At 41.6% G+C, this 16,714-nt stretch overlaps 1 protein-coding gene across 2 annotated transcripts in view; it reads right to left on the bottom strand.

Annotated features, from left to right (window-relative positions):
- Positions 1 to 16,714, bottom strand: part of ttc17 (tetratricopeptide repeat domain 17) — a 117,051-nt gene that overhangs the window by 51,400 nt on the left and 48,937 nt on the right. For both annotated transcript variants that reach the window (XM_041198127.1, XM_041198128.1), the window contains exons 15-16: positions 10,612 to 10,836; positions 8,538 to 8,724 (exon numbers count right to left, since the gene is read on the bottom strand). In XM_041198127.1, the coding sequence (XP_041054061.1) occupies positions 8,538 to 8,724; positions 10,612 to 10,836 (412 nt within the window). The remainder of the gene's footprint in view (positions 1 to 8,537; positions 8,725 to 10,611; positions 10,837 to 16,714) is intronic.

Raw genomic sequence — 16,714 nt, 5'->3', positions numbered from 1 at the left:
TCCATCAAAGATTTAAAATTAATTGATCTAGCACCAATTGCCATTTGTGGAAGAGAGTTCAAAATTTCTACAACCTGTTGAATAAAGAATTGTTTCCTAATTTCATTCCTGTAAGGTCTGGCTCTAATTCTTGCCCCCTAGGCCAAGCTCTCCAATTAGAAGAAATAGTTCATCACTATCTAAAAGCTCTATCTACCATTCGTTTCTAGTTAATATCTTGATGGCCCAAAACTGCTCATAGTCTTCCAGGTGTGGTCAAACCAGGGCTTTGTATAGCTGCACCATAACTTGTATGCCCTTGAATTCTAGTCCTCTAAAAATAAAGGCCAGTGTTCCTCTCATTTTTTTTTTAATTTCCTGCACCCCTTCATAACATTTTAAAAATCTATGAAAATGCCCCAAAATTTCTTTGGAACTTCACTGTTTCTAGTTTTTCACCATTCAGACAGTATGCTGTTCCATCCTTTCCAAGTCCATGACATATGATAGGGATAGGGAACAAATCATTTTGAACCCACGGGTCCCAAGACTTTTCAGCATGCCATGGCTGGGTTTGTTGTAGATTCATTGTTAGAGATCGGTTGCTACAATTATTCAACAGCTCCATTATCATTATGTTGTGTCAGGCCTTGTTAATACTGCGACTTTCTAAAATCGCCTAGCAATTCTAATGTTATGAATTTAAACTATTGTTTTGGGAATCATGTTCATGACATGAAAATGATCAGGCTACTGGTTTAAAATCAACTGCATCAACCAAATTCTGTTTTATACGTAGGAATGCAGGATAAAGACTCGAGTTTTGAGTGTTCGAACAACACAACTAAACCGATCATTGGGCATACATTTATAGATTCATGCATGGCATTTAAAACTGAAAACCTGAAACCAAAAATAAGGCAAAAAGAAACAACTTTTATGACAAGCCCAGCTGCATGTACAAAAGGGACAAGAACTAAGCATTCCAAATGTTTTATTAAAGAAATGAACTTTCAATTATTAATAAGCTGCATTACTGAAACAAATTTTCAAGCTGGAATTGGTAGGGGGGGGGGGGGGTAAATAAACAGGCTACAGTGAATTTTGTACATTGGTCCAACAAGCATGTCACACAATGTGCTTCCAGCATGTTTGAGAAAAAGGGCCCACACCAAGAGTAAGAAATCTAAAATTACCTTTCCCCATTAGGAGATAAAATAGACTAGATAAGAATCAATGCCTCTCATTCAGATGACTGCTAATTATACTACACTAGGGCGATGGCTAAACTGAGCCCGAATCTTAATTACCAATTACCTCAAAACAGTTTTTCCATCATGGAGTCAAAGGCTTGGCAAAATTGTACCATGTTCTGTGTGCCTCACATTTGAAATAAGATACATAAAGGATATATAACATCTGCTCATTTGGAAATATATAAAAAAGATATTTTAAATCACAGTTTCATTCGGCAGAAATCCAGCATCAGCAATTGAATTTACTACTTGAGAGAAATGAAAATTTCAAAAGTAGCGTTCATTGTATTATAGCTCACAGCATCACCCTATACCTTGTGGAATAAATATCAAAAGCAATACATCTAGAAAATTAAATATTCTAAAATAAATAAAATAAAATCTAAAATAATTGTACTTCAGCAAAACAAAAGCATCATTTCCGTGACATCTATTAGCAATGTGGAATAAGTCTGTCACTGCAGCCCTGTTGGAATTTCCACGGTAAAATTATATTTCTGATATTATTTCAATGGGAGGTTGAAGAACTGTTAGAAGTTCCTACCACTCCTCATCAATCTTTCTTCCTCCCCCCCTTTACTCGAGCACAGTACACCAAGGGTGCCACCAAGTGGACATTATTCACAAGTGGGTTTCAACAGTGAGTGCTGAGTGTTAATAGCGTCACAAAACTATAATAATTTTCATAATATTATTGTGGGTGATCGTAATGTAGGTTTATAGGGATGAGTATGGATGGTTCTGTCTGTGTGAGATTTAATGAATTGGAGTCAGCTAGACTGCAAGCTTGAAATTATCAAAAGGAGTTAGATGTAGAAGGGTAATTGAAATGTTAAGCAGTAAACGTGGATGAGGTCTTAGCGTATAAGGTGTGAAGGAAATTTGCATTTTTAGATAAATGAAGGAATTGTTTGGATTTCAAAGGGATGATAGGATGTTTAAAACTAGTAAGATAAGCAAGGTCAAGCAGTGTATTTATTTTTACCAAAAGAGGTCACATTGGCAACATGAAATAATTTTACAGCATGGAAAAAGAGCATTCCCAAAAACATATGGAACAATGGAATTTACAGATTAAAGGTAGAGAAACATATCTAAAGAAGGGTGAAAGACCATGTCGGGGGGGTGGGCATGTAAGATCTAACAGGAGTGTGTGAAACAGCCTTGAAGAAACCTCCAGCCATTTTTGCAAAAGTCTGCTGTGTCCAGTAGCTAAAGCTGGAGAAGAGCCTTTGGAATTCCACTGTCGAGTGTGTGCTGTGGTAACTTGTTGGCTTGTTTTTTAAATTTTAAATCTATTTTGGATTGTCACCTTAAAGTGGGTGTGTAGTTGGGAGTTAGGTTAATAAAGAATTTTAGGATTTGTTATAGTATTAAGTAACTGTAATCTTATGCATCTATAACTGTCTTAGTGGACTCATTACTTCGGAATTCAATGCACACAACTTCTTGTAATAAATACAAATTGTAAAACCGTTGTGATAGCTTGGTCAAGTTTCCCTCGTGGATTTGGTCTGCCTGGCATACATCACCTGCCATGTCATAACAATAGGCTTTTTAACTTTTTGTTTTGGGGAGAGAGGGGAAGAGATAGGTAAGAGAGAGAGGAAGATAACCCTGTTTCTAGCTAACAGTGAACACTTCCCAAAAGAATCTCTAATCACGTGTCAGAATCTGGTCTGCCTTTCCCTGCTGCTTAATTTGCTGCAATCAATTAGTACAGACCAAAGATAAAATCTTCAACATTTCTGATTACTGTATCTTATTTACAGGTTGAACAAAATTGCTGAGAAATCAGGGAGCAATTTTATTGGGCAGGAATCTAAAGCAGTCAATAACTTTCAAAGCTCAACCTCCACAATATTCTCACCATGGGTAGGTTTGGTTTCAATGACAAGTGCCTCAGTCAGTAAAAATCTCCCTAAATTATGCCCCGAATCATTCCAAGAACTAAATGCGTGGTTCTCACATCTCTCAGCATGACTATTTCACTGGCTAAAGTTCTTCCTTACCTCATTGGCAGTATAACTCCCAATGTCAAATTGTAAAAATAATTTAAGTATTAACAATATGAATCATTCAACCCAATATGCATTTTTTGCAAATTATTGCAAAAGTCCTATTGCAAATAAATTGTTGACACATACTTCAAAAATAGAATAAAAAAAATTGAGGTAACTTAATCCCAGTAATATAGACACTTCCCGTATCATTGTGTGTACATTTGAGCTAATATTGTAATTCTACTATTAATGGCCTACATGCAGAAACTCAGTATAAATCAAACTGGCAGATGATGCTAACTTTTTTGCATTCATTCAAGAGATTAGGGCATTGCAGGCTAGACCAACACTTATTGCCCATCCCTAATTGTTCTTGATAAAGAAGATGGTGGTGAGCTACCTTCTTGAACTGCTGCAATCCATACACACACACACACACACACACACACACAACACACAACACACAACACACAACACACAACACACAACACACAACACACAACACACAACACACAACACACAACACACAACACACAACACACAACACACAACACACAACACACAACACACAACACACACACAGTGCTGTTAGGGAGTTCCAGGATTTTGGCCCAGTGACAATGAAGGAACAGTGATATAGTTCCAAGTCAGGATGGTATGTGGCTTCAAAGGGAGCTTGAAGGTGGTGGTGTTCTCATGCATCTGCTGTCCTTATGGTAGAAGTCACAGGTTTCGATGGTGCTGTTGAAGGGACCCTGAGTTGCTGCAGTGCATCTTGTAGATGGTACACACTCTGCCACTGTGCGTCAGTGGCAGAGGTAGTGAATGTTTAAGGTGGTTTATGGGGTGCCAGTCAAGTGGCCTGCTTTATCCTGGATGGTGTCGAGCTTCTTGTATGTTGTTGGCACTCATCCAGGCAAGTGGAAAGTATTCCATCACACTCTTGACTTGTGCCTTGTAGATGCTTAACAAACTTTGGGGAGTCAGGATGTGAGATATTCGCCACAGAATTCCCAGCTCTGACCTGTTCTTGAAAACACAGTATTTATATGGCCGGTCCAGTTCAGTTTCTGGTCAATGGTAACCCCCGGGATGTTGATAGTGGAGGATTCAGCGATGGTAATGCCATTGAATGTCAAGGGGAGATGGCTTCATTCTCTCTTGCTGGAGATGGTCATTGCCTGGCACTGGCACCTATGTGGCGTAAATGTTGCTTGCCACTTATCAGCCCAAGCCTGACCTTGCTGCATATGGACACGGGCTACTTCAGTATCTGAGTCGTCGCGAATGGTGCTGAACATTGTGCAATCATTTGCAAACATTCCCACTTCTGACCTTATGATGGAAGGAAGGTCATTGATGAAGCAGCTGGTTGGGCATAGGACATTACCCTGAGGAACTGCTGCATCAATGCCCTGGAACTGAGATGACTGACCTCCAATATCTACAACCATCTTCCATGGCGCTAGGTATGACTCCAACCAGTGGAGCGTTTTCCCCCGGTTCCCATTGATTTCAGTTTTGCTCGGGCTCCTTGATGCCACACTTGGTCAAATGCTGCCTTGATGTCAAGGGCAGTCACTCTCACCTCACCTCGGAAGTTCAGCTCATTTGTTCATATTTGAACCAAGGCTGTGATGAGGTCAAGAGCAGAGTGGTCCTAGCGGAACCCAAACTGAGCGTCAGTGAGCCGGTTATTTCTGACTAAGTGCTGCTTGATAGCACTGTCGACAACACCTTCCATCACTTTGCTGATGATCGAGGGTAGACTGATGGGGCGGTAAATGGCTGGGTTGGATTTGTCCTGCTTTTTGTGTACAAGACACACCTGGGCAATTTTCCACATAGCCAGGTAGGTCCAGTGTTGCAGCTGTAATGAACAGCTTGGCTAGGGGCATGGCTAGTTCTGGAGCACAAATGTTCAGTACTATTGCCGGAATGTTGTTAGGGTCTACGGCCTTCTGTATCCAGTTCCTTCAGCCATTTCTTGATATCATTTGGGAGCGAATCGAATTAGTTGAAGATTGGCATCTGTGATGCTGGGGACTTCAGGAAGAGGCAGAGATGGATCATCCCCTCGGCACTTCTGACTGAAGATTGTAGCAAGTGCTTCAGCCTGGTCTTTTGCACTGACATGCTGGGCTCCCCATCATTAAGGATGGGGATATTTGTGGTGCCTCCACCTCCAGTTAGCTGTTTTAGTAGGCTTGACACCAAACATGCCCAATCAATGCAAGGTGTAAGCTACAAAATTAACAGAATGTACAACTTTGCAACCAAAAATTAGGAAGTTAGAGGATGACATGATCAAACTAGGCTGCAGTTCAAGTGCTATGACATTTGCTGGTCACAGAGAAACATTCAGACACTGGAAACAGTGCAAAGAGCCATAAAGTTGAAACCCAGACTCAAAAGTCTGGGGAATTATGCCAATCATGGTGACACCAATGTGGCAAACAAAAACAAAAAATACAAAACTGTTTATGAGAAACAGGTAGGGGAAATATCTATTCTGAGTTACTGCTGGAGTGAGGGATGCTGACCCCTGAGGGAATTGGGAGTTGCAAAGAACTGAAGTTGCTATCAACTGAACAGCCATCTGGGTATAAATTGAATGGGAAAATTGCACCAGTAGTAGTATGATGAGTAAAGCATGCAGGAACTAAAATACTTACAAAAGTGCAAACAATGTGCAAAAACTTAAACATAATTATACGAGACAAAAATGAAAGTTTTGCCTGTGTTAGCTTATCCAATTTTAAAAATTAACTTTAACTTTTAACACAGGCTGAATTTTGGTTTCTGTATACTGTTCAATGCAAATTCTGATTGGCAGGATGAAAAGCCAATAATGTATAGAGGTGCTTTTGAAATTTCTTTCCTAATCATTCAGATTGGTTGTATGTAGGTAATAATTAGCATTTTTGCCCCATAATCTTTCAAAGCAAATTTCTTTTATTTTGATAATGTTCCAATAGCTTCTGCAGCCACCCAGAAGTATACATTACAGAAAGTAAGCGGTCTATGAATCTGTGCCCGTGACTTTTAAATAGCCCTCAGGGGAAAATATGGCTTTCGTGGAGCCCTTATAGTTAGCTATTTCGGCATTTGGATATCTTATTATTGTACCACGTGGAGTTAAGTGCACTCATCTTTTCTAACCTTTATCAACAGGTCTCCAAGGAAAGGGCTGCTGCAGTGATGCTTGGTGTTCACAGTTCAGAAATACACTAACGTTTTAGAGGTGGTTTATAATCATCTGATGGTCACATAATGCTTAGAGATGAGTTAACAAGTCACATAACGTTACACCTTCAAAAATCTGCAACCACACATTTCTCTCAAATTTCTTGCTGAAAAGAGTGTGTTATTTTCCTTTATTCTTTCTTGGGATGTGGGCATCACTGGCAAGGCCAGTATTTATTGCCCATCCCTAATTGCTCTTGAACTAAGTGACTTGCCAGGCCATTTCAGAGGGTAGTTAAGAGTCAACTACATTGTTGTGGGGTCTGCAGTCATATGTAGGCTGGATCAGGTAAGGATGGCAGATTTCCTTCCCTAAAGGAATTTAGTGAACCAGATGGGTTTTACAATAATCAATGATAATAATCAATAAACATGGTCACCAATACTGATTTATTAACTGAATTTAAATTCCACCAGTTGCCAAAGTGGGATTTGAACCTAATCCCCAGAGCTTCAGCTTGAGCCTCTGGGTTACTAGTTCAGTGACATTAGCATTTATGCCACTGTCTCCCAAAGCTTTTCAGCTTGTATACATCAGGACAAATGCAAGAATGTCAAATTTCAAAAGATCATAACAATTCATACCACAGGGGAAAAGCATGCCGATTGATTGGCAAGACAACTCTGATTGGTTGAGATGTTGTCATGGACAAAGCAACATGGAACTATAGGCCCTACAAGCTCCCGGGCAATCCAAAAACGGTGGAAAGCTTGAACATATTTCTTTTGTTTGTAGGGATTGGGTCCCTACATATGAATGTATGCAGCTTCTAGCCAAGTGTAAATGAATGATGTTACGAACTCAACTAAATATTTTATATTGGCTGTCAGTGTAGCTGTTCGTGCACTATGGATTGTTCAGAAAGTGCTGTCCAATTGTGGAATCACATCTAACAGTAGATGTTTTGTTTTGGATTTTGCAAGTGCAAGGTGGTTGCGTGCTGTACTCTAACTATTATGAACAACCAAAGGAACATGTTGTTTGATTTGATCAGCCATTCCTTGGGATGTACTTTGTGATCATTTGAAATTTGGCATTTTTGCGGTTGTCCCGATGAGTACAAACAGGAAGAGCTTTGGGCACATGTCTCTTGTTTCAGTAATATTCAAGTTCTGTACTACCAAGCAACTATTTGTAAACAGATTTTTAACATGGTTTCCAATGTCACAACAGTGACTCCACTTCAAAAGTACTCCATTAGCTGTGAAGCACTGTAGGATCTCCAAAAAGTTGCGTAGGCACTACATAACTGCAAACTGTTCCTTTCTTTCCACCTATGTACATCAATGTTTGACATGTGATCTTTCCATAGAGTATTATGGATAAAAATGTGGGCAGAGCTGTAATTTGTTAAATAATTAAACTGCAAGAGGAAATTCATCTGAAGTTCTGAGACAATGCTGCTGGTAAATACACATGTATATTTAAGGTTCCGGCTACATTAAGCCTTTCCAGATATTTGCTTTCAAAGTGATGAAAGGATCTTACGATATTGTCAAGAGGAAGAAGAGAATGCATTGATGTAAGGTTTCATATCATTCTAGTTATTGTATTTGTGACTCCCTCATATAGTATATTTATATAACATGTGGATCAAATATAATAAATAGACATCAAACTATCTAAAGGTGCATTGGCCTTGTGATTTTTTCCTCCCTGCATATCAAGAATTTTCCCAACAGTATATGTATGAAAAATAATTGTGGTTTTAAGTATAATGCAGAGGTACCTTTAAATTTAAAAATATACCTTGCCTTACACTCAACAACTTTTCTACACCTGTACTTAAGACACCGTTTTCCCTAAGTGCAGTGTATACAATTTGAAACCATGTACAATTAATGAAAATTAAATTTCCATACGATATAATAGAATTTTAAAATGTTCCAAATGGCAACATTTTCTCACTTGCTCTCATATGGAATTTGAGTCCAGACTTGTATGTGAGAGCATACACCTGGAAACTAATCTTTCAATAAAAGTCCATTTGAAAGTTATAATGGTTTTGCGGTTTTTCTTCTTGCTTCCTTCGAGGTCTATTCCCTTGCTTACCTGCACATTTGGAAGATGTAAGGTTGTATAAAAAAGGGTAGAACTGTAGACAGCGGATTAATTTCAGGTTGCTGTCACATTCAGGACATCTAGTTGTTCTGTCCAACGCTGTTCTGAAGACTTGAAGAGCGGCGCTAACATTCCTCAAAGCCAGATAGGCATTTCCTAAGCTGAGAAGTGTCAGTGGCTGGAAGAAGAAATACTTTGTGGTTAATTCAGTACTGAGACAAACTAAAAAGATGCAAATTTTGTCAGTTATTGCGGTTTAGAAATAAAGCAGAACAACTTTGGGATGTTTGTCACCTTTTGGCTACATTAAGTTTGCATCTGAAGTATTTAAACTTCAAAAGGGAAAACTTAAACCGTGTTCACCTCAAATGGAAATATCAGTACAGGCTTGAATAAATAAATTAACAGAGATACATCATCATACTGCAATGTGAGTAAATTAAGAAAAATTGAATGACATTACAACAGCCAATGCTTCCGATTTGTCTGCTTCCATTTTCAGATACTTCACAATTGTGGCACTCAACTGGGGTGAATTGGGGTGGCTCATTGTTTAGAACCAAAGAGATGAAGATGAATAACAATGGCCCAAGTGCAACCAATGGAAAATGGCAACATTTTCTCACTCCCTCTCATATGGAGTTTGCGTTCACAGACTTGCATTAACTCTAGGGTCCGCAGGTGAAAATTACCTCTCATTATTTCTTGGTCACTATAGGCTTTTTAACATGCATCGTATTATACATACCAGGACTTAGCTTTGATTTTTAGTCTGTGTTGAGTCAATTAATCTTCACCAGAGTTCCAGTTTAAAAAGTAAAACTATGCATTAGTGCCTTAGGCAATTTTTGGTGGGGGGTGGCTGGTATATATGTGTGTGTATGTGTGTCTGTGTGTGTGTGCTTGTGCGCAGGCGTGTGCATTTTAAAATTCTTTTTCAGATGTGGACATTGCTGGCAAGACTGGTATTTGTTTTAATCCCTATTTCTTCCTGTAGGTTGTGGTATGCCATCTGCTTGAACTGCTGTAGTCTATCTACTGAAGGTGCTCCCACAACATCTGTGGCTACTTGCTACAAGAGCCCGAGTCTTCTAAGGGAGCTGACCCTGGACCCTTAGACCCTGTAGTGGGGATATCCGCCCCTTTTGAACCGCAGCCGTGTCTATTCCCTCTGTTCTGTGCAGCTGCATGTGGCTGTGGAAAAGGCAGGTTGCTGGAGTTGCTGCCCCTGATAATGTGGCTGCCTCCTAAGAACAGCAAACAAGTGCAAAATTTGTAGCACGTCCCAGATTGCAGGGAAGTCTTACAGGTGAGATAAGGAAGCCACAGCACTTGATAATAGCTGGATAAAGTTGTTGAACACAAACAAATCAGTGAATTCAGGCTGAATGAACTTCTTTGGTCAGTGCTAGTCCTTCACTGTGCTAACCATAGGCTTGCTGATTTCAGCCTTTATACAGTTGCTATTAGGTCAGTTTCACTCACCAATGAGTTCTCTCTGGGCACTTACCTTTTCCAACCTGGCAAGGTGCATTGATAGCATGGAACCTGTGCACTGGGTGAATCCAGGGTTGAAAAGACTTAATTGCCCTTTTAACATGGACTGCAGTGGTTCAAGAAGGCAGCTCACCACCACCTTCTCAAGGGCAATGAGGGATGGGCATTAAACGCTGGCCCAGCCAGCGATACCCTTATCCCATGAATGAATAAAAAAATTGGCTCAATTACATTCCTGCCAGACTCAAACTTCCCAACATGCACTGAAACCCATCTCCAGTTAGCTGGAAAAATTCCCCTGCTCCTCATATTTGTAAAATTTCAAACCCAAGAAAGCCAACTGCATAGTACTATCATAGTTTAAGTTACTTCAGATGTAGTGTGCAAAGTTAACTTGTACTGTAGAATATAGGTTAGATGATGTAACTTAAGGTTAACCTTTTATAGAGCAACCATTTCCTGATCACTTTTTGAAGTACAAGCAGGTCCTCTGCAATAACAATGTATTTAAATTTTGGCTGTTTATTGGTTTGATGCATGCCAATAATGTATTTCCTGGTTAACTTACCTCTGTGCTGTTAATAGCAAGAGCTTTCTGTAAAAGAGCTGCAGCATCCTGATGTAGCCCAATGTGAATTAGTAGGTTAGCCAGATTGACTAGTGGAATGTCCATATAATCTTCTGGAACCAGATTCAGTGCTTGTCTCAAACAGTCAAGAGCAGAGGTTGTGTTCCCAATAGCTCTCCAGTACAAACCTGCTTCATTCAATAGTAACCACATTGGAGCAGTTTGCTGGAAAAGAAACAAATCCGCTGCTTTTTCAAATGAAAACAGTGCACTTCACCATCAAAATCAATGAGTACATCAAGGAAGAAATAACATTAACTAAGGCACAGTTAACAGTTACATGAATTCAAAACATTTCCCTCCAGTCATGTACACATTACAAACTTCTGTTGAAAGATAGTTATAGTGAGAATAATGTGTTCTGTCTTGTATGAGAATGATGAGCGAGGTAGGAGTATGATGAGTCAGAATAACTTGTTTTGTCTTGTAAGAGAATACTATGGGTATAACGAAGCTCAATATCAACAGGACTTATTGCACAACCATTGAAAATATTTACATCTCTTTCACAATTGGTGTATGACTATAATAAACAAATGATCATAAACTACATTGTGTAGTTAATCTTCAGGTTAGCCAATGAATAATGGCATTTGGGCAGTAATTCAGAACTTTACATATTGCTAGGAAGACTAAGGAGAGGCAATATGAACTAACTGGTACAATTTTGAAGGTGTGCAGGAACAGAGAAGCCTGGGATGTAAGGATGCAAATCTTTGAAAGTGGCAGGACAAATTTCAGAATGCTGTTAAAGCACAAGAGGTCCTTGGCTTTATTAATGGAAGAATAGAATACAAAGGTAAGTTATGCTAAGCCCTTATAAATCACTGGTTAGGCCTCGATTGGAGCAGTGCGTTTAAATATGGACACCACATTTGAGAAAAGGTTGCTAAGGTCTTGAGAGGGTGTGAAAGGGGTTAACTAGAATGAACAAAGTTACAAGGATAAGTAGGAAAGCAAATTGTGAGCAGGATACAGAGTCTGCAAAGGGACTTAGATAGGTAAGTGAGTGGGCAAATATTTAGCAGATGAAGTGTAATCTGAGAACCTATGAGGTTGTCCACCTTGGCAAGAAGAATAGAAAAGCAGAGTATTTTTTAAAAGGGACGAGACTGCAGAATTCTGGAGTACAGAGGGATCTGAACACAAGAAATAAGAGTAGACTACACGGCCCATCGAGTCTGCTCTGCCATTCAATACGATTGTGGCAGATCTTGGGTTTCAACTCCATTTCTCACCCGCTCCCCGATCCCTTAATTCCTTGACAGACCTGGTACATGAATCACAAAAGTTAGCATGCAAGTACAGCAAGTAATTAGAAAGGCAAAATCAATGTTGGCCTTTATTGAAAGGGGAATGGAGTATAAAAGTAGGGGAGTCTTGCTACAACCACACAGGATATTAGTGAGACCGCACTTGGAGTACTGTGTACCGTTTTTGTCTCCTTACTTAAGTAGGGATATACTTGCATTGGAAATAGTTCAGAGAAGGTTTACTGGGCTCATTCCTGGAATGAAGGGGTTGTCTTATAAGGAAAGGTCGAGCCTATACGCATTGGAGTTTAGAAGAATCGGAGGTGATCTTGTTGAAACATGCAAGATTTGGGACAATCTGGAACTAGGGGGCACAGTTTCAAAATAAGGGGCCTCAATTTAAGACAGAGATGAGGAGAAATTTTTTCTCTCAGAGGGCCACAATCAGATCAGCCATCATCTTATTGAACATCGGTGCAGACTTGAAGGGTTGAATGGCCTACTCTTGTTCCTATTTACTATGATTTTATTGCTTCCATTATGTGGAGAGACTGGAGAAATGGGGCCTTATTCTTAGAGCAGAATAGGTTAAGAGGAGATTTAATAGGCGTTCGAAATTATGAAAGGTTTTGGTAGAGTATATACGGAGAAACTGTTTGCAGTGGCAGAACAGTTGGTAACCAGAGATGACAGATTTACCGTAATTGGGAGAAACCAAAGGTGGCACGAGGAAACATTTTTATATCATTGTGATCTGGAATACACTGCCGAAAGGCTGGTAGATTGAATAGCAACATCCAAAACAGAAATTGTATAAATACTGGAAGGAAAAAAACCACAAGGCTAAGGGAAGGAGTAGCTGTATGAGGCTAATTGGACATCTAAGATCTGGTGCAGGCATGATGAGCCGAATGGCTTCCGTCTATGCTGTATTATTTTAAGGTTAGGCTTCCAAGAGTTAGCAGTAACAATCCGACAGAATAAATGGCAAAAAAAACATAACATTTCAATCTTAATTGGCTCTATTTAAATGAGGTAGCATAAATCAGCTGCAGTACTGACTAATCAGAGATTTTGCTTCTCTGGATTAAATGGAAATTGTTGATCTGTTTGTGGGTAGGGGGCACAAATGTGACAGGTTAATATTAAATACAGGATAACACATTTTGTAAGAGAAGTTATTCCCTAAGTGTTAAAAATTCATCATTCACACACTGCTAATCAGCTATAAAAGTATGGGATAGACAGAATGAAATAGTGAAGCAAATGCTTAGCAATTCAGAATTAGATAGGAATATAATTGTTTCAACAATCGAGCAACAGGATTGTTATTGGATAGAGACTACTCGGCAGGTCAGTTAGCAGTGGAAATCAGAAGTTAGCCAATGTTACTAGCCTTCCATGGGACTAAGAGTCATTGGATATGGACCGAATTTAAAAAGGAACACAACAGGGAGTATAAGGGAAAAAAAGGGGCACTGGAAAACATGGGAAAATATAAATATATGAAATAGCTAAGAGTAGAACAAGATATAAAATGGTGGCAGTGATATTACCAGGCAGAGTGGTGTCTATTCCAAGAACCAACCCTGTTCCATCCCATACTCCACCCTCCAAAACATCATGACCTCATTCTACATTTCCAGCACAAAATGCCAGAGGAAAAAGGTCCAAAGTCAGGGTCACAAAGTGCTTAGTAAAAAGATGAGGTCCTCTGACTTCTGGCATGTACAGCAGGTCATGATTTTCTTGGACTCGAACTCAAGTTCTGTTGAAGGGTCATGAGGACTCGAAACGTCAACTCTTTTCTTCTCCGCCGATGCTGCCAGACCTGCTGAGTTTTTCCAGGTAATTCTGTTTTTGTTTTGGATTTCCAGTATCCGCAGTTTTTTTGTTTTTATCTCTGTGTTTAATTGACTGCCACTGCTCTTCAAGAAATGCCTACCTCCTTGAAGAAGTTCTGTTCTTTTCTGCGACAAGATTTCCGTTCCTCTCTTTTGCCTTGCTCACCTTCATTGCTTTCCATTTCCCTCCTGGTGTTTGACAAGGTGTTTACTAAAACCCGCTTTCACAGCCATATCTCCTTTCTCAGTGACTGTCTCCGTCTCCGACTTACCCCATGTGGATTTCAACTGAAATTCCACCCCTCATGTTTTGAATCCACCCAGGATTACTGGTATCTCCGGGACATAAAACATTTCTCGGACTGCTGTTCCCGTCACATTCTGAAATCCACACTCAGTGCCATGCGCCGCCATATGAACACACTCGACCTCTCCCTCCAGCAGCACCGCCGCACCCTTTTTCAAAGCTGCGCGTGCCCCCAGTTTCATTTTATTCTTCGGCTCATCCGACGCCTCAACAAGAAACTTTATCTCTTTCTCTCAAGTGCTAAGGAACGCAAGCTCCAACAACTCATCGACACCAACACCCATCTAGGACCCTCCACCCCTGCCCGTCCCTCCGTCCCCACCCCATCTTCCAATCCCAACCCCAGCCGTGTATTCACTATACCCCCTGACCTTCCCCTCTCCGATGCTGAACATTCAGTGCTCAGCAAAGGACTTAGTTTCATACCCTTACGCCCTCACCTCAATGAATTTCGGGCTCGGCATGATGCTGAACTCTTCTTCCGCCGTCTTCGTCTCCGGGCTCACTTCTTTGGGCAGGAGGCCTCTCCCAGTTCAACGGATCCTTTTACCCATCTCCAATATTCTCCCTCCACCTGGACCCCTCCCTCTGGATTCTTACCTTCTCTTGATCTTTTCACTGAGAACTGTTGGTGCGACGTTAGTCGTCTCAATTTCTCTGCTCCTCTCACCCATTCTAACCTGTCTCTCTCTGAACTTACTGCACTCCATTTTCTCAGGTCCAACCCTGACATTGTCATCAAACCTGCTGACAAGGTGCTGTTATTGTCTGGCGCACTGACCTCTACCTCGCGGAGGCTGAGCGTCAACTCACAGACACTTCCTCCTACCTCTCCCTGGACCATGACCCCACCACTGAACATCAAGCCATTGTTTCCAGGACTGTCACTGACCTCATCTCCTCTGGGGATCTTCCTCCCACAGCTTCCAACCTGATAGTCGCCCAACCTCGGACGGCCCACTTCTATCTCCTACCCAAAATCCACAAACAGAACTGCCCCGGTAGTCCGATCGTCTCAGCTTGCTCCTGCCCCACAGAACTCATTTCTCGTTATCTTGACTCCCTCCTCTCTCCCCTTGTCCAGTCCCTTCCCACCTACATCCGTGATTCCTCTGACATCTTACGTCACATCAACAATTTCCAGTTCCCTGGCCCCAACCGCTTCCTCTTCATCATGGACGTCCAATCCCTCTACACCTCCATCCCCCACCAGGATGGTCTGAGGACCCTTAGCTTCTTCCTCGAACAGAGGCCCGAACAATCCCCATCCACCACTACTCTCCTCCGTCTGGCTGAACTTGATCTCACTCTGAACAATTTCTCCTTCAACTCCTGTCACCTCCTCCAAATAAAAGGTGTAGCTATGGGTACCCTCATAGGCCCCAGCTATGCCTGTCTCTTTATGGGGTATGTGGAACATTCCTTGTTCCAGTCCTACTCCGGCCCCCTTCCACAACTCTTTCTCCGGTACATCGATGATTACTTCGGTGCCGCTTCACGCTCTCGTCGGGACTTGGAAAAATTTATTAATTTTGCTTCCAATCTCCACCCCTCCATCATTTTCACGTGGTCCATCTCTGACACTTCCCTTCCCTTCCTTGACCTCTCTGTCTCAATCTCTGGTGATAGACTGTCCACCAATATCCATTACAAACCCACCGACTCCCACAGCTACCTCGACTACAGCTCCTCACACCCCGCTTCCTGTAAGGACTCCATCCCATTCTCTCAGTTCCTTCGCCTCCGTCGCATCTGTTCTGATGATGCCACCTTCAAAAACAGTTCCTCTGACATGTCCTCCTTCTTCCTTAACCGAGGTTTTCCACCCACGGTCGTTGACAGGGCCCTCAACCGTGTCCGGCCCATCTCCCGCGCATCCGCCCTCACGCCTTCTCCTCCCTCCCAGAAACATGATAGGGTCCCCCTTGTCCTCACTTATCACCCCACCAGCCTCCGCATTCAAAGGATCATCCTCCGCCATTTCCGCCAACTCCAGCATGGTGCCACCACCAAACACATCTTCCCTTCACCCCCCTATTGGCATTCCGTAGGGATTGCTCCCTCCGGGACACCCTGGTCCACTCCTCCATCACCCCCTACTCCTCAACCCCCTCCTATGGCACCACCCCATGCCCACGCAAAAGATGCAACACCTGCCCCTTCACTTCCTCTCTCCTCACCGTCCAAGGGCCCAAACACTCCTTTCAAGTGAAGCAGCATTTCACTTGCATTTCCCCCAACTTAGTCTACTGCATTCGTTGCTCCCAATGTGGTCTCCTCTACATTGGAGAGACCAAACGTAAACTGGGTGACCGCTTTGCAGAACACCTGCGGTCTGTCCGCAAGAATGACCCAAACCTCCCTGTCGCTTGCCATCTTAACACTCCACCCTGCTCTCTTGCCCACATGTCTGTCCTTGGCTTGCTGCATTGTTCCAGTGAAGCCCAACGCAAACTGGAGGAACAACACCTCATCTTCCGACTAGGCACTTTACAACCTTCCGGACTGAATATTGAATTCAACAACTTTAGGTCGTGAGCTCCCTCCCCCGTCCCCACCCCCTTTCTGTTTCCCCCTTCCTTTTTTTTCCAATAAGTTATATAGATTTTTCTTTTCCCACCTATTTCCATTATTTTTAA

Source organism: Carcharodon carcharias, chromosome 10, assembly GCF_017639515.1.
Source record: "Carcharodon carcharias isolate sCarCar2 chromosome 10, sCarCar2.pri, whole genome shotgun sequence".
Taxonomy (NCBI): domain Eukaryota; kingdom Metazoa; phylum Chordata; class Chondrichthyes; order Lamniformes; family Lamnidae; genus Carcharodon; species Carcharodon carcharias.
Note: the sequence above shows the minus strand (reverse complement) of the source record. Positions and strands in the feature narration are given on the sequence as shown.